The sequence below is a fragment of the Dipodomys ordii genome, unplaced genomic scaffold (assembly GCF_000151885.1).
Source record: "Dipodomys ordii isolate 6190 unplaced genomic scaffold, Dord_2.0 Scaffold11, whole genome shotgun sequence".
NCBI classification, from domain to species: domain Eukaryota; kingdom Metazoa; phylum Chordata; class Mammalia; order Rodentia; family Heteromyidae; genus Dipodomys; species Dipodomys ordii.
The window spans coordinates 10,342,611-10,367,121 of NW_012267227.1; the positions used below are offsets into that span (position 1 = coordinate 10,342,611).

A 24,511-nucleotide genomic window follows, 5' to 3' on the forward strand; every position below is an offset into this window, starting at 1 on the left:
ACCTTTGAAGGAAAAAAGGGAAGTGCTCAGACGTCGCCGAGGTGGAGGAACTGGGTTAGGTCGGTGAGGGGCGCGGCGGGTCCTAGCTGTGGCCGCGGGCGCCTCGGGGGCACGTTTCGTCACAAGGCGGCGGCCGGGGTGCCGGGGCGCTGGGTGGGCAGTGGGCTGGAAGGCGGGCGGCCTCGGCCACCCGGTAATCGCATTTTTCCCGGCGTCTCGTCTGCACAGGGAGCATCATGTCCGCGGAAGTCCCTGAGGCGGCCTCGGCCGAGGAGCAGAAGGTGAGCGGGAGCGGGCCTGCGCGCGGGAATCGGCCTGGACGCCGCACGAACCGGCCTGGACGCGGGAGCGGGCCTGGGCGCGGGAACCGGCCTGGGCGCGGGCGCGGGGCTGGGAGCGGGAACCGGCCTGGGAGCGAGAACGGGCCGCGAGAAGTGGAAGGCGGGTCCCTGGCCCCGGGCACCCTGCCCGCCCGCCACTCACTGCCATTACCGGCCACGAGGGCCAACGTGCTGCGCGTTTGAACGCTTAACGTTGGTTTTTCTCTTGAAACGTGGCTTGGGGTCGGGGGGGGGAGAGGGGAAAGCTATGCTTTCGAAGTGGGGTGGGGTCACTGCTGTAGCTGCCAGAACCGGGGTTCCGGTGCCCCGCGAGCCCTCCGACTTTCCCCAAGACCCCACCCCCCCTTATCCCCTTGGCGCTGGAAGTTGGCGCGCCGCAGCCCCTCGTGGTCCGCTGGCGGAGATGAGACCAGGATTTCCCTTCCAACCTGTGCCGTAGGCCGAGTCGGTGCCGTAAACATTGTGGGTTTCACGTACCCAGCCTGTGAAGTTTTGGTGGTAGTACCCATATTTGTCCTCCTCCACCCCTCTCCCCCTTCTAGGTGAATAATTGTATAGTGTACCGCTCCTCCCTGGCCTAAATAAATGATAGCTGGTGGGATTCGTTCCCATCTATTGTTTGATTAAAATTACAAAGGTTGGTGGTACGTGACTAGGAATCCAAAGCTTCTTACTTTTTCTAAAGGTGCTTACTTTTTTTTTTTTTTTACAAGTATTCTTAGTTCTTGTAGTGTTGGGTGGAGTTTGTACTCAAGGTCTTACTAGGCAGGTGCCTCTACCATTTGAGCCACGCTGCAGAGCCACGCTTTGCCCTGTAGCTTAAGATGACAGATTCGTACCACCACCGCCTGGTCTGTTTGTTGAGTTGAAGTCTCTTATGTCTTTTTAGCCAGGCTGGTCTCAAATCAGTATTTTCCCTGATCTCCATCTGTATTTGCTGGAATTACAGATTTTAGGGGGCCCCTGCCTCCCTCTACCCTCCTTTTTAAACTAATTTTAGTTGATCAGGGTTTTTGTGCAAATGGAAATATTTGTTAAATCATTTGTAGTATTTTGCTGATAGAAATGTTTCAGAAATACCAATAAACATGAGCCTTTATATTTATCTGGGCTGGTGCCTGCTCTTCATATCATGAGAATTTCTGCTGTTTTGCCTTCTTTAGTACATGTGACTAAGAAATGAGAAAAATCCATGATAACTTCTTTTCTAAATAGAAGTTCCAACAATTTTTCTTAGGAATTAAACTACTGGATTATTATTTAGTGTAACAGTTGTATTTTGTAAGAGTTTATGTTTACGATTGCATCCATTCCCTGGGACTTGGTGCTCTAAATCCAATGTAGAAGTTCTCTCAACTTTGTTAACTTCTTAAGTAGATTATATTACCTGTAAAGTAACTGAAGAAAGGCAAGAAATCAGCAGTAACATTTTATTTGTCCAAATTACCACATTATTTAGGAATATCCCAGTGAAAATTTGATATTTTTGATGCTTTGTAGAAAGAAAGACTATTTGAGATGGCCTCTTGCTACGTAGCCCAGATTGGCCTTTTAACTGATGGCTTCTACCTCATCCTTCTCCCCTCCAGTGCTGGGATTTTAGGTATGGGCCAATACACCAGTCTAGAAGGAAGGATTTTTGAAGCAAAAACACTACAAATAAATCATACAGCTTAATGATTACTCTTAGCAGTATCCTGAAGTATCTCCTGTTGATGTTGTTAAAATTATTATATTTATTACTTATTCTTAAAGTCCATTATTGCTTGGGATTTAAGAACTCAGAAAACAAATCCATTTCTATAGTGTCTTGCCTTAAACACTGAAATCCAACTCAATTTTGACTTAGTACACCATTGTACACTAAGTATTTTTCTTCCATAGGTTTCTTAATACATCGCCAAACTGGAGTATTGATTTCTAGAATGTAAGTGCTTTTAATTGGAACAGCTTAGTGTGGTTCTTAAGAATTGAGGGTGGCTTTAGTGTTTACGTACATTGAGCATTTATTTCAAGTCCCTTGGTTTTAGCTGCTGTAACTAATACCAGCCAGAGTGTGTTGGGGATATGAAGTCCTTTCATGAGTTGAAACTTCTGTAGGTAGTTGAGTGCCTGTGGCATGGATACTGGCCCTACCCGGGAGGGAAATATGCAAAGTCATTTACATGTTCCTGGGAGCCAAATCACCTGTTTCTTCCATTTGGAAGAAAAGATAAGCAACCTAAAAAAATTGGGTTACAGTCTGTGTACCCAGTTGGCCTTTTAATTAAAGCCAAAGTATTCAGCTTCAGAGTTTTATGGCTGGTTAGCCATTGACTCAAAAACATAGGTAAACAGCTGGGTTCTTCATGAAATTAGAGCCAAGGAACTATTTCTGTACCAGGTTAAGAAAATCAGATCTCTGGTTGTTTTTTGGGATGATATTTAATATAAATATACAAACATTAAATGTGTAAGTTCCTACCCTTTATCTAAAACTAAAATTGTATACAAATAAAACCAATCTAAACTATTAAGTGTGGTTGGTGTTTTGATGAAACTGAATTCCAATATACTGAAATTGTAGGAACTGTTAAAAAAAAAAAGTATAGGACTTATGTGAGTATGGAAGAACTCAGACTTTGGAGGGGAGCCCTTGGGCACCAGTTAGCTATAAATGGGTGATTCTGTAGCCCCAATGAAGCAAGAACAAAACACTGAAGTTGTCCTTCTAAGAAACCTCATAGAGTATCTGTCAACTTTTTGGGGGAAGGGAGTGGTACTGAGATTCACACTCAGAGCCTCTGCTGGCTTTCTATCACTTGAGCCACACCTCCTGACTGACCACTGTTGCCAAACTAGTACTATTCTGTTACCAACAACAGTGTTAGCTAGTACTGCAGTGAAAAGAGCGGCATTGGCTGTAGTAATATAGTTTAAACCTTAGCTTAGACCTATTTAAAATCTGAACAAGACAGGTGACTATGTGTGTATATTCTCATGTGTGTGATGGCTTTTAAATTGTTCCAGGATCTCAGCAAGTTTTCTAGAGATAACCATCAAACTAAGTGAGATGTCTTACAAATGGTAACTAAAGTAGAGCTCTCACGTGAAATATTTCTCTTTTTTTTAATTTATTTTTATTTGTGAACATACTGTACAGAGGGGTTACAATTACATGGGCAGGATAATGCGTACATTTCTTATCAAGCATTGCAGCCTCCTCCTTTGTTTACCCTTCACATCCCTTCCCAGCCTCCCCCTCCCCCCCAATCCTTCTCCTTTCCCCCCCCCCCCCCCCCCCCACCGACGTTGTAAAGCTCGTTTTGGACATGACAACTTGTACTTCTCATTGTTGAAACAGGTCCACCTGTATCCTTAAACAACTGGTTTTTCCCCATCTCCTCCACAAGTTATACTGACATCAAATATAATGAAAGCAGGGGTTATACTGTGGGGGAGGGAACTCACGTGAAATATTTCTGTTAAAAGCTACACTTGGTGCCTTTATGCATAGTGGAAGAGATCTTACACATTGTCACATAACACCTTCACTCCTGCTTCTGCTCCAGGTTGTCTAGGAGGCAGCCTGGGACTATGGGATGGTACTAGACTTGGTGTCTATCAGGAAGACTGAGATTGGCCTTGCTACTCTCTGGCTGGGTGACCTTGGACAAGTCCTATGTGTGGGCAAGTTTATCTGTCAAAGGGCGGATTCCAACCTCTTTACCTTAGAGTTCAAGCTTCTGTCACATTCCCTGCCTCCTTCCAGAACTCTACTTTTGCCTATGTGGTCCTGCCAAGCTCTTCTGTTCTTTTCTATCAGGACACAGAACCATCTTACCCAAGTGTGTGACTTAAGTGCTGCAAACCTTTGTCTCCCCTGTAGTGTCTAGCATGGAGTCTTCTCTAAAGCAAATGTCTTTAATCAGCTAGACTTGGTCTCATGTCACAGAAAACTGAAAGCCGTAGAAATTTAAACAAGGTTCAGAAGAAGCAGTCCAGCACTCGGCCAGTGGCTCTAGCTTCTGGGAACACAGTCCTTTTTGGCTCATCTCTCATTCTATCACATCAGCTCATGATCCAGTCTGGCTGCCCAAGCTTCACATATCTTAAGTTCCCTTTACCAGCAAAAAGAACAATGAGGGCAAAGGGGCCAAGCGCCGGTGGCTCACACCTGTAATCCTAGCTACTCAGGAAGCTGAGATCTGAGGGTCATGGTTCAAAGCCAGCCCAGACAGGAAAGTCCATAAGAACTCTTATCTCCAATAAAATACTCAGAAAAAGCTGGAAGTGGTGCTGTGACTCAAGTGGCAGAGTGGTAGCCTTGAGGACAAAGATGCTCAGAGATAGTGCCCAGACCCTGAGTTCAAGCCCCAGGACCAGAAAAAAAGGGCCAAGAATGTATTCTGTTCTTCAAAGAAAGTCCCATACATGAACTTACATCTATACCTTAATGGTTAGGCCTTAGGCATAGGGTCATATCTAGCTACAGGGGAGGCTGGGGATTATAGTTTGTAATTTGGCATATTGATAAACTTGTTAGAGAAAGGGAGAATAATATTGACATGCCTGTTACCGTAATGTGTTATCTAATAGGATGTGCGTGTGTGACTGTTGTATAATGTATGACCTTGTAGCTGTCTTAATTTGTGTAAGCACATAATAATACTTGATAACAAAATTGCCTAATGATGCCCTTCTTCATGCATACCTCATTGCAAGCTGCACAACTATTTCTGATAAAGCAGTTAATAGTGGATGTAAAGTATTACTTTTTTCCCAGGTTTTAAAAAGTGCCATTAATAAAACCGGGTGCTGGTGGCTCACTAGCTGCTGAGGTGGCTGAAATCCGAGGATCACGGTTCAAAGCCAACCTGGGCAGGAAAGTTCATGAGACTCTTCCATAAATCACCAGAAAACTGGAAGTGGCGTTGTGGCTCAAGTGGTAGAGCGCCTGCCTTGTGCTAAAGCCCCTAGGCCCAGAGTTCAAGCTCTATGACTGACCAAAACAAAACATTAATGACAGGCTCCCCCCCCCACCCCCCAGGTGGTTTGATTTGGTTTGGTTGTTTTGGTGTTACTGGGTGCTCACTCTGTGCCTTCATACTCATACTTCTCCTTGCCCAGCCTCTTTTCTGTTGAGATGGGAGTCTCAAAGACTTTTCTGCTTTGGCCTTCTCAAGTTATTTAGGCATGTCCTACCTTGTCTAGCCATGGGTCGAGCAGGGATCTCTAGAACTTTTCTGTCTGGGCTGGCCTGGAACAGTGATGATCTTCTAGTTTTCAGTCTTGCAAGAAGTTAGGAAATCAGGAATGAGTCAGGAGCAACTGGCAACCCAGCTTGAGGCTCTTTTGATATGCTATCTCTGGTCACTAGAAAGCTTAAGTATCTTTTCTTTTTCTTCTTTTTCTTTTTCTGTGTGTATGTGTCCACAGCCAGCCAGGTTCTCTAGTCTTTTCTGTGGCAAACACAGGAAATGTTTAAATATTTGTTTTAGTTATCTTAGCAGTGTGTTGTACAACAAGCAGTTTGTTAAGTTTGCTTTTGTTGCTTGTGTAAGGTTTCAATACTTTCCAACTTCTGTTCCTGAACCTGTATGTTTTATTACCTGAAATGTACTCAAAATAAGCTAAGTCTATAGGAAGTTTCTTAGTCTTATGGAAATAATTGACTTACATTATGTTTGTTCGTTCAGTAGACTTTTATTGAACCCTCACTAAATGCCAGGCTGTACAAACAGTAAGGACTTATAAAAGTAACCTTTTTTTTCCCCCCTCTTTGGGTTGGTCATGGGACTTGAGCTTGGGACCTGGGTGCTGTCCCTGAGACCTTTTGCTCAAGGCTAGTGCTCTACCATTTTGAGCCATAGCGGTACTTCTGATTTTTTTTTTTCTGGCAGTTAATTGAAGATAAGAGTCTCACACTTTCCTGGCCTGGCTGGCTTTGAACCTCAATCCTCATACCTCAGCCTCATGAGTAGTTTGGATTACAGGCATGAGCCACCAGTACCCCACTAAAAGTAATCTTCTATAGATTGATACAATATTAGTACCTTCTGTTGGCTTTTTTTTACTCCTTTTAACTTACTTATCCTTTGGTTCAACAGTGAACATAATTGCTGAGCAGTTAAAGGAGAGAGAGCTTGCTTAGAATGGTCAGGGTTTTGTTGCTGGAGCCGAATAATTTCTGTTGAAAATTGAAAAATCTTATCATTTAGGTAGAATTATCATTCATCTATAGCATAGCACAAAATAATCCTTAATTTTCTGAAGGTTTTTTTTTTTTAATTGTGTGTATGCTGATAATTGGACCCTGGACCTTAACATGTGCTAGGCAGGTGCATTCTTTTGAATGGCCTTAGAAAGCATGTGCATTTGTAATTTATACTCCACTAACAGACTTAGAAATGAATATTGTTTTGGAACAAGTGTATTTATAAAATTAACTGTTCTGTAAAATAATATTCTTGGATTGTGGCATGGCTCAGTGGTAGGGTGCTTGCCTAGCGTGTGTGAAACCCCCTGGGTTTAGTTCCCAGTTCCACCAAAAAAAAAATAAGTAAAATTTAAGTTTTTGAATTTTGTTTTAAAACATCATGAGCATCTGTAGTTGTTAAGATGCCCTGAGCTTCTGTTTTCTCACATCGTAGCCTATATCCAAATGAACTCTAACCATGTTCTGCCTTTTCTCTTCTGTGCCATTTTCTACGCAAATAGAATTCTAGCATCTACTTCTAAAATTCAGTCATCTGTGTAACACAAAGGCATAAGAGTTAAATTTCCGAATCAGACTACAGGTGGTTCACACCTGTAGTTGCTCAGAAAGTGGAGATCCAGAGCATCACCATTCTAAGCCAGCCCAGCATCAACTTTGTGGTGAAACTCTCCCTAGCCCAATCAAGAAAAGACTGCCTCCCCCACGGTATAACCCCTGCTTTCACTGTATTTGATGTTGGTATAATTTGTGGAGGGGAAGGGAAAAAACAAATTGTTTAAATAGGGATACAGGTGGACCCATTGCAACAATGAGATGTACAAGTCGTTATGTCCAAAACGAACTTTACAACTTTGGGGGGGTGGGAAGAGGGGGAGGATGGGAAGGGGAAACAAAGGAGGAGGCTACAATGCTTGATAAGAAATGTACTTATTATCTTGCCCATGTAATTGTAACCAACCCTCTGTACAGTATTTTCACAATAAAAAAGAAAAGAAAAGACTGTGCATGTTGACACATGTCTGTTGTCCCAGTTACAAGGGATCTCTGTCCAGGCTAGCCCAGGCATATGTAACAGAGCCTGTTTACAAATCTAAAGCAAAAAAGGATATAGAGTTCCTGTCTAGCAATCATAGGCCTTGAGTCCAAGCCTCAGTATTGCCCCCCAAAAAACTTTTTCCCTTTTGTTGCTCCTTTATTTATTTTTGTCTTCACTAATTTCTGGGTTTTATTTTCTTCATATTCTTTGGGTTCCTTCCTTTGTTCAGAAAGTCCCAGACTCAATACTCCTAGGATCAAACACAAGTATTCATTTATGCTAGGCAGCCACAATGCCACTGAGCCACAGTCTTCTCTAGCCCTCTTTAAGTTGGATGCACACATGGTTGACTTTCAGCTTCTTTTAAAACAAACCTTTAAGGGAACTTTCTGTATCCTATGAGTTTTCCTATGTAGATAATTTTTATTATTCATTAATTCTAAGTATTTTAAATTATTACAACTTTATTTAACCATGAATTATGTTTTTAATTTCCAGGTATTAGGAATTTATTTATGATTCACTTTAACCTAATGAATTGTAGTCATAGATTGTGGACTGAATGAAAATGAACGAGATGGAATTGTTTCATGGCCCCTTTAGTCAGCTTATCAGGCCATTTATGGCTGTTGTGATAATTGACATTTTAGGATTTGATCCACCCATGTGACTACCTTCACTTCTTTTCGGTTATTGTATAAATGTGTCCTGTCCTATTAAACTAGATGTGCTCCCCTATCCCATCGTCATACTCGGATTTCTCTCCACTCTGACCTATAGCCTTGGGCAGGCTAGGTAAGCTTTGAGCTATGTCTACAGCTTCTGTTTTGTGGAGCTGGAATTTAAACCAAGCTTGCCAATCTTGTGTTCTACTCCTGAGTTCTGCTTTGTATTTTTGAAAATGACTAGAGAGATCAATTGATTATTTTACGTGATTTTTATTTATCCTCCACGAAGAGATAGGAGTAGAAACCATTTTGCATATGTCAAACAGGAAGGAAGTGAGTGGGCAGTTAGATTACAGGTTATTAGGAGAGATGGAAGAACGAAAGGGGGAAAGGTCATGTTGCCATAGGTGAAGGATTGCTTTGATTTGGCCTAAAGGGAGCCATGAGTGTCGCTGCTATAAGAGCCCATATTATTTTGAGATACTACTAGCTTGCAGTAACTCACAGGAGTACTATTGTCTGCCAGTGCTAGACATCCCCAGGATCAGAATGGATTCTTTGCCTGACACCTTTTCATCTGGTGGCGATGTCATTGGCAGGACCTAATGGGAGCTCAGAGTCCAGGAAGAGAAAGTGGAATGGGTCAAATGCCATGGACACAATACAGCCACTACTTCATCTGTTTTTCATACCTGTAGCTGCCTGCATGTCAGTGAGTGTCCAGCCATTCAAATTTGCCAGTCAGTAAGGGCTGGCAACTGCAAATGGTTAAGAATGGTTTTGTATGATTCATGACGAGTATTACAGGAGTCGGTAAGGGCTGGCAACTGCAAATGGTTAAGAATGTTTTGTATGATTCATGACGAGTATTACAGGAGTCTTGTAGATCTACATTAAGTATCATTATCTTTTCCCTCTTGGGGTTAGGTACAACTAAACATTTAAATACAGCTAGGAAGCTTTTAAACAGAGATCTACCTACCATTATGTTCTCCCCCCTCCTCCCCAGTACTGGAGTTTGACCCAGCCTCACCCTTGTTAAGCAGGTGCTCTACCACCTGAGCCACAAGTCCCCAGACTTGTCTCACTTTGCTTTGCTTTGCTTTATTTTGAGATGGGATTTTATTGAGTATTACCCTGGCAGGTCTAGACCTCCTGGGTTCAATTGTTCATCCTGCCTCACCCTGAGTAAATGGGATTACAGGTGTGAGTCACTGTGTTTGGCTTGACTTGTTCACTTTTCTAGAAAATGTTCTAAACCTAAACATTATTTCAGTTGTAAGTATTGTTTTACCTAAGATTTGTTTTTTGTTTTTTGTTCATGTCCTGAGGCTTAACTCAGAGCCTTCCAGGTCCTCTCCTGAGCTTTCTTGCTCAAGACTAGTACTTGAGCCACAGCTTTTTGGTGGCTAATTGGAGATAAATCTCATGAACTTTCCTGCTTGGATGAGCTTCAAACTCTGATCTCTTATCTCAGCCTCCTGAGTTGCTAGGGTTATAGGCATAAGCCAGTGGTATTCAGCTGCCCCAGGACTTTTTTTTTTGTTTTTGTTTTTTTAATGCCAGTCCTGGGGCTTGAATTAAGAGCCTGCAGCAAGTCGGGCGCTGGTGGCTCACACCTGTAATCCTAGATGCTCAGGAGGCTGAGATCTGAGGATCGCAGTTCAAAGCGAGCCCGGGCAGGAGAGACCGACTGTGAGACTCTTATCTCCAATAAACTACCAGAAAACCGGAAGTGGCGCTGTAGCTCAAGTGGTAGAGTGCTCGCCTTGAGCTGAAGAGCTGAGGGACAGCGCCCAGGCCCAGAGTTCAAGCCCCACGACCAACCAAAAAAAAAAAAGCCTGCAGCACTGTCCCTGACCTGCTTTTTGCTCAAGGCTAGTACTCTACCACTGGAGCCACAGCACCACTTCTGGCTTTTTCTGTTTATGTGGTACTGAGGAATAGAACCCAGGACTTCATGCATGGTAAACAAGTACTCTACCACTAAGCCACATTCCCAGCCTGCCCAAGCACTTTTTAAAAATTCATTTATTTATTTTTTTCTTATTGTAAAAATGCCATATAGAGGGGTTACAATTACATGAGCAAGGTAATGAGCAAGGTAATTTCTTAAGCATTGTTGCCTCCTCCTTTGTTTCCCCTTCCCATCCTTTCCCATCCCCCATATGTCTCTCCCCCTTGCCCAAGCACTTTTAATTGGGCATATTTAAAGTCATATAAAATATACAGAAATGTTTTTTGTGGAAAAACTGCCATAATACTGTACAACTTTGTTTTTGCATGTGTGTGTGTGTGTGCGCGCGCGCGTGCGTACATACATGTACACGTTAGGCTTGGGGCTTGAACTCAGAGCCTGGACGTTTCTCCTAAGCTGCTTTTGCTCAAGTCCAGCACCCTATCACTTGAGCCACTGATGATCTTTCAGATCTTAGCATTCTTAGTAGTTCGGATTACATGTGTAAGCCATAAGTGCCTGGCTATTTTTGTGGGGGTTTTGGTGTGTTTTTTGTTCTTTGGTTAGTTGTAGGACCTGAATTCAGGGCTTGGGCACTGTCCCTGAGCTCATTTTGCTTAAGGCTAGTGCTCTACCACCTTGAGCTACAGAGCCATGTCTGTTTTTTCTAGTGGTTAATTAGATGTGAGTCTCATTGGCTTTCCTGACCCAGTAGGCTTTGAACCTCCATCCTTGGATCTCAGCCTTCTGAGTAGGAAGGATTACAGACGTGAGCCACCAGTGCCTGGCTTTTTAAAACATTAGCACCAATTGTTTGTACAAGGGAATTATATTTTGCTATGTCTGTATATGCATACAACTTCTTCCCCTTATATAAAATGAGAGAAGTCTCCGGAAAGGAGAGAAACTCTTACCTACATATTAAAATGTTTAAGAAATACCCTTTCTACTTAAGGAACTCTTGTTTCAAGTCAAAATAAGAAGTGGAGAGCTCTCATTTTCTATGCCTGGGCAGAGCTTATTTTTTGCAAATGTAGATCTTTAATAAAGTCCTATTGCGGCTGGGAAGGTAGTTCAGCGGTAGAGTGCATGCCTTGCAAGCATGAGGCCCTGGGTTCGATTCCTCAGCACCATATAAACAGAAAAGGCCGGAAGTGACGCTGTGGCTCCAGTGGTAGAGCGCTAGCCTTGAGCTGAAGAGCTGAGCGACAGCGCCCAGGCCCAGAATTCAGGCCCCATGACCAGCAAAAAATAAATAATAATAATAAAGTCCTATTGCTTGAAGGTGCTAGGTTACAAATCAACCTCCAGTCCTTTTTCACTTTTGCTTTTAAAGTTAGCTAGGTGTACAGGGGTAACCCAAGAGTAGGGTCCTCCTTCCAATTCCTCTTCTAAATGTTAGCACTAGGAGCACTGATGGGCTGGGGTAGAGGTGTACATGAAGTGGCCCCACCAAGCCAGCTGTCCTGGCCTCGTCCACCTTCCTACACTGTTAGCATTCAGTTGGTGTAATTTCTGCAGCTTTTGTTGGTAGTAAAGCATAGTCACACTGTCTGACATGCAGATTAGGTTCTTAAAAGGAAGGCAAAAACCACTCATAACTAAAATCACTCTTGAGAAACTCAAACTCCTAAAGAAGGGACAATACGGGGCTGGGAAGGTGGCTCAGTGGTAGAGCCCTTGCCTTGCATGCCTGAGGCCCTGGGTTCGATTCCTCAGCACCACATAAGCAAAAAGAAAAAAAGCCGGAAGTGCACTGTGGCTCAAGTGGTAGAGCACTAGCCTTGAGCTGAAGAGCTGAGGGACAGCACCCAGGCCCAGAGTTCAGGCCCCACGACCGGAACCAAAAAAAAAAAAGAAGGGACAATACTCTGCCATCCATTTTCACTAGGTCAAGCAGTCCCTTTTTTGTCTAGTATTTAAACATACAGCTAGGGTGCTCACCACTGACAGAGGTAGCAAGCTTGTGCTAGAGGGCTTTGTTGTTGTTGTTTTAGCACTCCAGTGATAAGACTGTAGGTTATTCTCACACACTGAAACGTATCCAAGCATTAGGACAAAAGTGAACATGCAGTCCATGCAGTCTTACGTCACTTCCCTTTTACTTGAACTCTCTTGAGGGTACATATTTTTTTTTTCATTTGCTTAGAGAGAGAGAGAGAGAGAGTGTGTGTGTGTGTGTGTGTAACTGAGGATTGACTTCAGGGCCTGCTAAGCAGGTGCCCTACTACTTGAGCCATGACTCTAGCCCAGGGCACACCCTTAAGTCTCATAATTTTGGGTAAATCCTGTGAGTGAATGATGTAACCACTGTAAAGAGATTGGTAATCAACATAGATGTGTGAAACTGGAGCATAAAAGAGTAGAAGCCAAGTGCTAGTGGCTCTTGTCTGTAATCTTAGCTACTCAGAAGACTTGTCTTTAATCAGCAAAAAGCAGGAAGTGGAGCTGTTGCTCAAGTGGTATAGTACCACCCTGGAAAGAAAAAAGCCAAGTGAGCTGAAGCTCTAAGTTCAGGCTCCACTCCTTGTACAGACACAAAAGAAAAAAGAGTATGTAGAACACTTGAGGCAGGAAAGGAGCCTGTACATATAAAAAGGGCCCTACAGAAAACAAAATATCTTGACAGCAAGGTCCTTTTGGTCAAAAGCCTTCAAAACCAAAAGGGTTAACAGCACACAAAGGAGTTGTTTCAGAGTGAAGAAAGTAGTGACCATTTATGAATAAAACTGGTTATAAAACATGTATGAAGGGGCTGAGAAGGTGGCTCAATTGAAGAGTGCTTGCCTTGCATGTATGAGGCCTTGGGTTCAATTCCTCAGCACCACATAAGCAGAAAAAACCAGTAGTGCTGTGGCTTAGTGGTAGAGCACTAGCCTTGAGCTCAAGAGCAGAGGGACAGCGCCCAGGCCCAGAGTTCAGGCCCCTGATGACAAAAAAAAACTGTATGAAATAAATTTGAGGAAAATCTGTGCCAAAAATGTGGGCTGTTAGGTTTTCAATTCCTAGATAAATTATTTACTTGCTATATAAAAATAGTTGGTTTGACATTTATGGACTTAACATTTCTACTTTGGACTATGCATAAATTACCCGGAAGAATTGAAATGTGCCCAGGGTGTGATTTTGCTGATGTGATGTGCAGAAACAAGTCCATTAGCTAGACACTGCCTTGCCAGCTAATCCACCTCCCCATCACAGGACAGTTTTGTCTCTTAATTCATCTTCTTGTGCAATACCTACCATGAGGTGATAAATCCTACTGCACTTTGAAAGAATGGAGACTAAGTCAAGTCAGTAAAAAGAAATAGGCTCAAGATTGACAGGATGAGCCTGGCACTGGTGGCTTACACCTGTCTGTGTAATCCTAGCTGCTCAGGCTGAGATCTGAGGATCACAATTCAAAGCCAGCCTGAGCAGAAAAGTCTGTGAGACTCTTATCTCTAATAATAAACTATTCAGAAAAAGCCAGAAGTGGCGCTGTGGCTCCAGTGATAGAGTGCTGTCCTTGAGCACAGATTGGCTCGGGGATAGCACCCAGACCCTGAATTGAAGCCCTATGGTAGAAAAAGAAAAAAGATTCGTTGGATGTAGCTCATTTATGGAGCACTTGCCTACACGAGTGAGGTCCTGACTTGGTACAACACTACCAAACCAAACCAAAGCAAAAATATCGGGCAGTTTTGTCAGAAAAGTTGTTTTGTTTTGTTTTTTTGCGGTCCTGGGGCTTGAACTCTGGGCCTGGGTGCTGTCCCTGAGTTTATTTTTGCTCCGGGAGAACACACCAGCTTTTTAGTAGTTTATTGGAGATAAAAGTCTCATGGACTTTCCTGCCCAGGCTGGCTTCGAACCACACAATCCTCAGATCCCAGCCTCCTGAGTAGCTAGGATTACAGCCACTGTGCCCGGCTGAAAAGATAGTTTCCTACTTTAAAGAATACAACCTTCATAAAGATTTTTTATTTATTTTATTTTATTTATTTATTTTTGGGTCCGGTCGTGGGGACTGAACTCTGGGCCTGGGCGCTGTCCCTCAGCTCTTCAGCTCAGGGCTAGCGCTCTACTACTTGAGCCACAGAGCCACTTCCAGCTTTTTTCTTTTTGCTTATGTGGTGCTGAGGAATCGAACCCAGGGCCTCATGCATACAAGGCAAGGGCTCTACCACTGAGCCACCTTCCCAGCCCTATTTTATTTTTTTTAAGGAGTTAGCTTGCTTTTTCTTTTTGGCAGTGCTGGGGATTACACCCAGAGGTTTTTCCCTTTATGTTAAGCAAGTGCTCTATTACTCAGCTACAACCCCAATCTAGATGGGAGGAATAAAGAAAATTTGTCTCTTCTTTTGCAAATATTAAGGTCTTCTGTATTTTTTCAGGAAAAAATATGCAAAGAAGTACACTGTTGTTAATTCTAGTAAAGAATTTTAGGATTCCTACGTAAATTTTGGACAACTAAGAAGTTGAAAAGATCTTTTCAATTTTAACAGGATAATCTCTAAATATAGACAAAGAGCTGAAGAGTTCCATAGAAGGTGACTAACTATAAATGTATTCTACATAACTGGAAAGTAATGGCAAGGAAGACTTTAGAGCTGAGCTATCCTGATATTTTTATCCAGTGTGTGGGGTGTTACACATGCATCACAGCTATAATAGAGCTGTCACATGGGACATTTGAAAAACAAGACAGAGACGTCTTAAAGGTTTCTGGGTTTAATTTCTTAGTTAGATGCTATGTTCATTGGTATCTAAAATCAGAATCCAGATATTAAGAAGTGAATTACTTTAACTAATTGTTTTAGAGAGGTAATTTGTTTGAAATTATTTCAGGAAATGGAAGATAAAGTGACTAGTCCAGAGAAAGCTGAAGAAGCAAAATTAAAAGCAAGATATCCTCACCTGGGACAGAAGCCTGGGGGTTCAGATTTTCTAAGGAAACGATTACAGAAAGGGGTAAGTTGCATGTAGATAAATGTTCAGCTATGTGAAGTCAGTGTGCCATAAGAGATGTGAAATAAATGCATATTTCACTCTACTTAATGGTGTGTGTATAAAGCTCATTTTTCAGTGTTTTTACTGGGTTCATTTCATAAATGTGAAGAAAGAATAATAAAAGGAATGTTTTTAATTATAAATTATTCCACATGCAGCATATTACAGATAATGGAACCCATGTACCATTACTTAGATTTAGTCTTTGTAAGGAAGTAAGTGTAGATTAATTCAAGCCTACCCTGTGTTTCATTTATAATGCTTTTCTCCAAAAGCAACTGCTATCCAGAAACTGGAATTTTATCTTGCCACCTGTATTTTTTTTAGCCTTGCCTGTTTTAAAGGTGATTCCTACTCCCGTATAAAGCTTTAAAATATTTATTTGGGTGAAATGATCACTTGTAAAACCACAGTTTTTAGTATCTTCTTTAGGTCATGTGTTTTACAGTCAGCATAACTTTTAATACAATTTACATGTTGTAATTTCAGTAGCCCAAATTAAAAGAAAAAATAAAATAGGGCTCCATTTTCAGCTTAAGCACATGTAAATTAACTATATAGGAGCAAAGAAGTATTTATATATATATTTGTGTGTGTGTATATATATATATATATATGTGGAAGGAAATTATTTGCTGAATGAGGTACCAATCCTGTTTCTTCTTAAATACACTGGAACCTGCTGCTTTCATAGAAAAATATGTCTGAGAATGGAGCATGAGTCACTCCACAGTTACATATGAGCTGTTTTCCAAATCAGAATTCCAGAAGAAAAGAATATTTTAACAAATGATGTTTATGTGTTCAAAAATAGAACACTTTACTTTTACATAAAATAACACAGATTTGAAGTAAAAATCAAAATTAAAAATATCAAAAATACAAAATTCCATGCAGTTAGACATTAGTACCAAAAAATTTTAAATGTACAAGGAAACCATTACAGTACATGAAAACCCTAGTTAAAAGATTTAAACAAAGGAAATGTAATTATTAAAACAAATATCCATATTAGTATTCAGTGAAATGTACAATATGGATAATATATGTATAGTTAAACTAAGAAAATATTTTTTTGGTGAGGTTGGAATTGAATGAAATTAGTATTAGTATGCTCTTTCTTTTGTGTAAACAAAAGTATTTCTCTTTGGAAAATGGTATTAAGATTTTAAAAAAATGCCTGCTTTCTTTGAATGAATAATCTCTTATGAATTAATCCAAAGTAACAATTCAATTAGAGGAAAGAGTGTTTTAAGTTAATATTTTTCCCTGTTTCTTTAACCGTAATTAGAAGCAGTGTAAGTATTCAACAGGAATATTTAATGAGTTGTCATGAATGAATAAAACAGAATATTTAACATCTTTAGTTTCACCGTTTCGGAGGGATGGATTCAAATTTCTAATTGTCTTAAGTCCTCCTCTTGAAGTTTATATTATGAAGTTAATGTTATATAACATAGTAAACTTTTGAAGTTAATGTTATATAACATAGTAAACTTTCACCAAAAAGACCATGTAGACCACTCTCCAGTCCTGTCTAGCATATTTTCCTGAATACGTCGAGTTTGTGAAGTCCACTGAGGATACAGTTGTAAGAAACACAGCTTTGATGCTAAACATTATTACTTAGGTGATTAGTATTGTGTAACAGTAACTAAATACCAATGCAAGCTTCTATATTTGAGAGGAAGCTTTTCTAAGGTTTTTATCTAGAATATGGGTTTTAAGTTTTAGGTATTTTTATTTAGAAACAAAAAATGAGAAATTTTTAGAGGCTGTTAATATCCATTAGACTGTGTTGGATCCCAATATGATAAACATCAGTCTAGTATCACTTGACAATCTTTGTACCATAGTCTCTACTGAATCTCTGTACAGAGTGTTCTGTCATTACTTAGTAACCTATTCTGTTTGTCAAACATTGACAATAAATCTTAACTCATCTCTAAGCACAATAATGGAATTGAATTATTTCCCCTAGGTAGGATAGGCTAATCTACAGCTAAGTGATACCATTATGATGTTTGCTAACAATAAAATTGCTGTCACTAGAAGCTAAATTCATTATATTAAAGAGATTTTTGCACTGTATGTTACATTTCCCACTTGGTACTTTTGACAGGAAGAAATTTGTGAGGCGGGTGTGTCCTCCTCCAGATGCCTCTAAACTCAGAAGCAGCTCTTTAATACACAGTGCATCTGAGTTCTCGCTTTTTTTTTTTGTCGCCCACCTCCCCTCTCATTTTAAACATCATGCAGAAATGGAGCTGCAACAGCCTCAGCAGGGCCTGACCCCAAGTTCATCATTACTGTTCCATAGTTTACCCTTTGGGTATACTTTAGGGTACCATGGAAAGACGAGATGTGGCTCATCAAAGTGTAACCCCTAGAGAGAAACAACTGATGAGGTCTTTTTCCTGGACCACTTGAAAATCTTAGGAGTTTCTAGCTACTGGATTTTACTGCAGGACAAGTTCCTGAAATCTTTTGAGAGAATTTTAATCTCGTTTACTCTTGGTCCAGGCCATCATTATTCTCTTTTACTTCCTTTATGGCTAACTCCAGAATGAGATAACAGTCCCCTCTTTTGAGCACTTAGGGCCTTGTATTGTTTAGATAGTATTAGATAATGGATTCACTTGGTTATTGTCATACGGTTTTATATCTCCTTCAACTCCTACACTGTGCCTCATGGATAACAGTCACTCACTCAGTACAACAGTCAAAAGTCGGAACTCAAGAAAATAAGTGGGTTTTTTTGGTCTGGAAGTCAGTCTTGATTAACTTATTAGGGCTATAATCTTTATCTGTCACCATAATAATCTGTATTTTATTGATAAACAGCTACCTTATTTCTTCCTCCAAATAAAAGGAACCATAGTTGTATTTAACTCTGCACCTTGTTAAAAAAACAGGAAGTGTAATGGGATGGGGGTTAATGTCTAGAGAGTTTAGTTCTTCCATTACCTTAGCATTTATATTTTTAATCTTAATTTTTTGAGCTGCCCTTGTTTGATTACTGATTTAAATTTTTTATTTGTTTTTTTTTTTTGGTCGGTCGTGGGGCTTGAACTCTGGGCTCGGGCGCTGGCTGTCCTGTGCTCCTCAGCTCAAGGCGAGCGCTCTACCACTTGAGCCACAGCGCCATTTCCGGTTTTCTAGTGGTTTATTTGAGATAAGAATCTCAGGGATTTCCTGCCCGGGCTGGCTTTGAACTGTGATTCTCAGAGCTCAACCTCCTGAGTAGCTAGGATTATAGGCGTGAGCCACTGGTGCCCGGCTGTGATTTAAATTTTTATATAATTTTTTATTGTAAAGATACTGTACAGAGGGGTTACAGTTACATGAGTACCTTTCCTACAGAGCATGGTTACCCCCTCCTTTGTTTTTCCCCTACCATCCCTTTCCCCACCTCTCCAACTCCCCCTCCCCAAGTTGTAAAGTTCGTTTTCACATAGTGTCTTGTACATGATTTAAATTTTTGCAGAAATGTAGTACCAACAACTAAACAGGATTGAGGGAGTGAGTGGCACATCCTTAAATGCAAGTTGATGAATTGCATGTTTTTATGTTTTAATCATTTAAGCAAGAATTTTTCCCAGATGGTTGTGTTTAGACATGAAGGCTCCTCCACCCCTACCCCCCATCCAGCACACTTTATTCCCATGTGGTTTGATGTCAGACTTTTGGGGGTTTTATAGTAGAGCCAGCACAGATCCAGTAAGCCTGGAGGTGGTATGCCTGCCTGACATCTCAGGCTTATGCTTGAACTCCGTACAGAGATGTGAGCAGTTTTGTCTTAACTAACCTGTTGAAATTTACTCAGACCAGCTCATTTCCTGCTGTCAATGTAAGGTCACATCTACATCTTAAATCAGTCCGATGGTATATGGAAGTTTTTTTTTTTTTCTTCTCTTTTTTTTTTTTTTTTTAAACCGGTCCTGGGACTTGAACTCAGAGCCTGGGCATTGTCCCTGAGCTTCTTTTGCTCAAGCACTCTTATCACTTGAGCCCCAGCTCTAGTGTTTATGTGGTATTGAGGAATCAAACCCAGGGCTCCATGTGTGCTAGGCAAGCACTCTACCACTAAGGCAATTCCCAACCCCATGAACGCTTTTTTAAACTCTAACCTGTGTTTGTTTATTACTTGCAGCAAAAATATTTTGATTCTGGAGATTACAACATGGCTAAAGCCAAGATGAAGAATAAGCAACTGCCCACTGCAGCTCCCGACAAGACAGAGGTCACTGGGGACCACATTCCCACTCCACAGGACCTTCCTCAGCGGAAACCCTCCCTCGTCGCTAGCAAGCTGGCTGGCTGATTAAAAGAGCTGAACTGCATGAATCTTCTAATTCCCATTATTCCTCCTTAATATGTTACTTATCCACTTCTGTTTCTTTTCATTCACTAAGTCTTTTGAGACTGACAGCTTTGCCGGTAGCGGTAGTGTGTGCTGCGATTGTAAGGGACTGTTCTTTTGTAGAGGTTTTGGTTAGCTTAACAGTGCACTGATGAGAAGGACCTGTTAGAACAACATAAGTAATCTACTTGAAAATAATTGTGTATATTACCTAACTTCTAATGTAGGACTGGTTCCAACAACTAACAAAGCAAGTTGTACCATTTTAATGTTCTGACTTTCTTTCTCCATCTTAATTATAGCTTCATACGCTAACTCCTGTTTAATATGACCTCTGTTGTTTTGATTTCTTTTGTATTTCCTTCTGGATTTTGTAAAATGGAAGTTTAAGACCACAAGTTGGAAGAAAAGTCACATACCCAAACACAAGTTAATGGGGCTCCAAAAGATTGGAATAACTGTGTTTAATGGCCTTCAACCTGTCTCAGCGTTCACAGTAGAATCTCCCTTGGGCAATATTTGTCCATTCCAGTATAACTTGTATGGCTTCAGTGCTTAGCAGCTGTTGGTGAAGTCCCCCCTTTTGTGGCATTACAACCCTTTCATGGTGGAAGATGTGAATGAAGCGTGCATGTGCAATGACTGTGTTGCATTCACTTTTGTGCCATTTTTGTAAATACAAGTTTTGCACAACCTTTCACAAATGTCTGTGTTAATTTCACATATTGGAAAGTAGATAATGTGCCAACCAGAAGCACAAGAGTTCTTTTTAAAACAAAAAACAGCAAACAACAAACTATGTCCTTACAGCTTTTGTATAATAAAAATAGTTTACAATTTGGGGCTTATAGAATACCAAACTGAAATCTTGGCTCGGTCTGCCATAGAATTAAGCTTTTTCATTTGCTTCTAATATCCCTGATTTCAGTGGCCTTGTGCAAATGTGGTATATTGCTTAGGCATATCTTTTGTCCTGTGCAGAATGTATCATTTTGAAAATTACAATTCGTATAATTTATATAAACTTTCTAAATGTAAGCTTGTTACTTCCACACTCAACTTTAGGGACACTAAAGGGCTTGCATATTATGCCACCTCCCCCCACCCCCATCTCCCTGTTTTCTTTACTCTTTGGCTGTTGGCTGTTTGGTTTTATATGAAAACATAAGTGGACACTGTCTTTTATAACAATAATTATGTTTTCTAACTTCTCAGTTAACCACTCTTAATCCCTCATTGCTAATATTTGACAGTTATTTAAATAAAAGGAATTTTGGGGTTCTTTTTTTTTTTTTGCAATGCTGGGTGTCACGCTCAGTACCATCCACCTGCTAGGCAAAGCACTCTATCACTGAGCTATAGCTTCGGTTCTATAGGAACTTTACAGTGAAGTATAGTTGCAAAGATGCACAGGAAACCGTCATGAGAAGCATTCTAAGAGAATTTAGGTGGGCCTGTGACAATTAATTTACATGGTAGATAAAATTCATATTAAATCATTTTGGTAATTGCTTCTGTCAATGTCATTTTAATAAAGTACCAATTTACTTTTATTTGTGGTTTCTCTAGTGAGAACTGTACAAGACTTTGTTGGGACAAATTCTCTCAGCACCCTTCTCCCAGGTTTGGTGCTGTAGCTTAATAAGGGTCCGCAGCCTGGATGATAAGTGTTTTTCTCTTCATTTGGACTTGCACATGCCCACAACCCCCTTCCTCCCAATATGGGATCCAGGAATCTTTCCTAGGTCCTCCATTTTATAACCTGCTTTCCCATGATCCCATACAACAGTAGATAGGTAGATAGTGCATTGAACTAAGCACCTGTGCTCAAAGTCTGGTTGTCCTATTCCAACCATCTCCAAAACAGTACTGTGCTCATTCATAATTCTATGGCTTAGTTATATTTGTAACAAATGAGCAAGTGGATTATTCTGCCATATAGTGTATAACTCACTATAGGATCAATTTAAGAATTAAAAAAAAAAGTAAAATTCCTATTATCTCTAGTCGGGTTTTTTGTTGTAGGGTTTTTTTGTTTTTGTTTCCCATTAATATTGGCATCAGACAATGCATCTGAAAGATAAGAGAAACAGTTGTTTCTGACCCTAAGAGGACTCCCATAGTTTATGATAAGTGACTTGACATATGCTTGAGTTTTAATTTGTAAAATGCAGTACTAAATAATCTACCTCAAAGCTGGCTGAGGGTCTGTGAAAAGAGTTAAGTGCCCCAAATCAAAGACTGTTGGTTGTCTCTAGTAAATTTCCTCATTAAGCCAACCTGCCTTCTATAAAGTCACAGTGTTTAAAAAAAAAAAAAATCTCAGGATTTTCCATTAGGAAAGACCTGTTAAGGATTTTAAAGTGTAATTGCTTAGCCTCCATTATTGGTGCTGGAGATGGGAGTTTCCAATTTTGTATATTTTTTTGTTGTTGTGCTTCAGTGCTGAGTTTACTGACATTCTTAGTTCTTGGAGCATCATTTTGATAAGATGAGCATCATCCATTTCCGTTTAGAGCTGTGGTTTGAGAAATGGTTCATGGTTAGAATCATCATCCTGTTTGCCATAGACTGATGTTAGAGAACACCAAGAAATACTTCATGAAAACTGGCTTAAGTCTGAAATTACTTGTTTCGTGTCCAGTAGTTTCTACTTTTGATAGTATGGATTTAGGGGGGAAAAAAACCCCAATTCTTGGAAAGTTGCAATATAATCATTTTTGGTGAATTGGAAGGAACATGTTTATAGTCTTTGAATTACTTGGTTATCTTGTGCTGCTGACCTAAATATATGTCTTAAGACTATTTCAGGCATTCCTCATTAAGGCCTCTGTGTGTTAATTCAACAGTTCCAATTAGTTGTTTTTACTTGCTGTAACACAAATATACCTCTGAATATTTATTGATATTTTTTACTCAGTCAGACTTGTATTCTTGGAAATAGTCTTTATCAAAACCGAACTGTATTCTCTTCAAATTGTGCTTTAAAACTATTGTCTGGTGATGGTAGTCTATGGAAAGAACTTCTCGGAGTGGTTACCAAAACAGCTTCCAACAACATTCACACAGATTTGCATCCCTCTTCATTTTCCTGCTTTTGTCTCATCCTCTCCCACCTAAATCCCTGTGTATTCCTAGAGACCACTGTTGGCACTCAGTAAATGGCTAATGAAATTATTGGTCCTTAGTAGCCTTTCCAATATGCCAGTTTGGGACGTTACAAAATTTCCAAAACATCTTCCTGATCTGGATATGAACTGACGGGAGCCACTGTCCCAGCTCAAAGTCAGCACACACTGACAGCCTTCCCCGTCTCTTCCCTATGCCCTACTGCACCTTAGAAAATTAGGATCAAGTCTTACAGGTAACACCACTTTTGGATACTTACTAGTTTCAGCCTTCAGAATTATTTTTACAGATTGTTGAATACCATGATGGCCATTTAGTGTATGTTTGTGCTCTGTTATTTGCCAACTGAACAGCAAGAAAACATCTTAATTCCTTTCATATTGCACCCTCAAATCTTCCCGCACCAAGACCATTTTGTTTTGCCACAGGATACTTGGCCTGTATTAAAAAGGCCTGGAAGCCTTTTATTTATTTATTTTTTTGTTAAACATGTATACAAAGTTGGCAGTTGATGCTGAAATTTGTTGATAGCTCTCCACAATTATACATGTGAAATATCCAAAAAAAGAAATAAATTGGTCTACCTAATTTTTATTGATTCAATTTGTAGTTTTGTGTTATTTCTTAATGTGTTTGGGACATTTTCTAAAATTCATCTGTTATATGCAGAAGGGATTTGATGGTTACAGTCTTAGATTTGGTTTTAAGGAATTAATGAAATCTAGCAGCTTGTTTACAAAGGCTTTGTATTACCAAGTTTATACTCTAGTATACTTAGATCCAGTCTCAAAAACTAAAGGCTACTGGGCCCCGGTGGCTCACATCTGTAATCCTAACTACTCAGGAAGCTGAGATCTGAGGATCATGGTTCAAAGCAAACCTGGGCAGGAAAGTCCATGAGTCTCCAACCACAAGAAGACAGGAAGTGGCACTGTGGTTCAAGTAGTAGAGCGCTCGCCTTGAGCGGAGGAGCTGAGGGACAGCACCTAGGCTCAGAGTTCAAGCCCCATGACCCACCTAAAAAAAAAAAGGGTGGGGGGTGCCTGGGAAGGTGGCTCAGTGATAAAGTGCTTGCCTGGCATGCATGAGACCCTCGGTTTGATTCCTTAGAACCACATAAACAGAAAAAGCTGAAAGTGGTGCTGTGGCTTAAGTGGTAGCAGGCTAGTCTTGAGCTGAAGAGCTGAGGGACAGCGCCCAGGCCCAGAGTTCAGCCCCCAGGACCAACCAAAAAAAAAAAAAGATCAGTAGAGCATAGAACATACATAGTTCAGACTCCAATACACTTGGTCATCTCACTGGAACCCCACAACACACATGAGAGTTGTCCTGGTTTTGCTAATTAAAGAAGATAGCTCAATCCAGATATAGTAGCAGATGCCTATGATCCCAGCACTTGGGAGGTGGAGGATGTATTTATAGAAATGTGTACATTTAGGTTTCCTTGCTCTGTAGGTGCAGTTCTAGACCCTAACAACAAAGCACCATTTTTGCTTTTTGTTTTTAATACCATTTTTCAATGAAAAGAATCTAAGCTCACTTGAAACGGTTGGTTCTAGAACTTCAGGAGGAAATGCACACGACAGGCCTGATACATCTCAGTGCTAGGAAAGTAAAGAAGTGATTGTGAAAGCAGCAAGGAAAATGGAATGGTGGAGGTTTGTCAAGGACACAAGAGTCAAGTGAAAGAACTCTGGGTGGTGACAAAAACTTCCCCAATGGAACAAAGAAAGCAGGATTGAGGGCTGGGAAGGTGGCTCAGTGGTAGAGCGCTTGCCTTGCTTGCATGAGGCCCTGGGTTCGATTCCTCAGCACCACATAAGCAAAAA

At 40.7% G+C, this 24,511-nt stretch overlaps 1 protein-coding gene across 1 annotated transcript; it reads left to right on the forward strand.

The window, feature by feature from the left end:
• Positions 1-23,280, forward strand: Arpp19 (cAMP-regulated phosphoprotein, 19kDa). Its single transcript, XM_013010133.1, has 4 exons — positions 1-59; positions 229-281; positions 15,029-15,151; positions 19,344-23,280. Exons 2-4 carry the CDS (start codon positions 237-239, stop codon positions 19,512-19,514), a joined length of 339 nt encoding a protein of 112 aa, XP_012865587.1. The 5' UTR covers positions 1-59; positions 229-236; the 3' UTR covers positions 19,515-23,280.
• Positions 23,281-24,511: the final 1,231 nt, after the last annotated feature.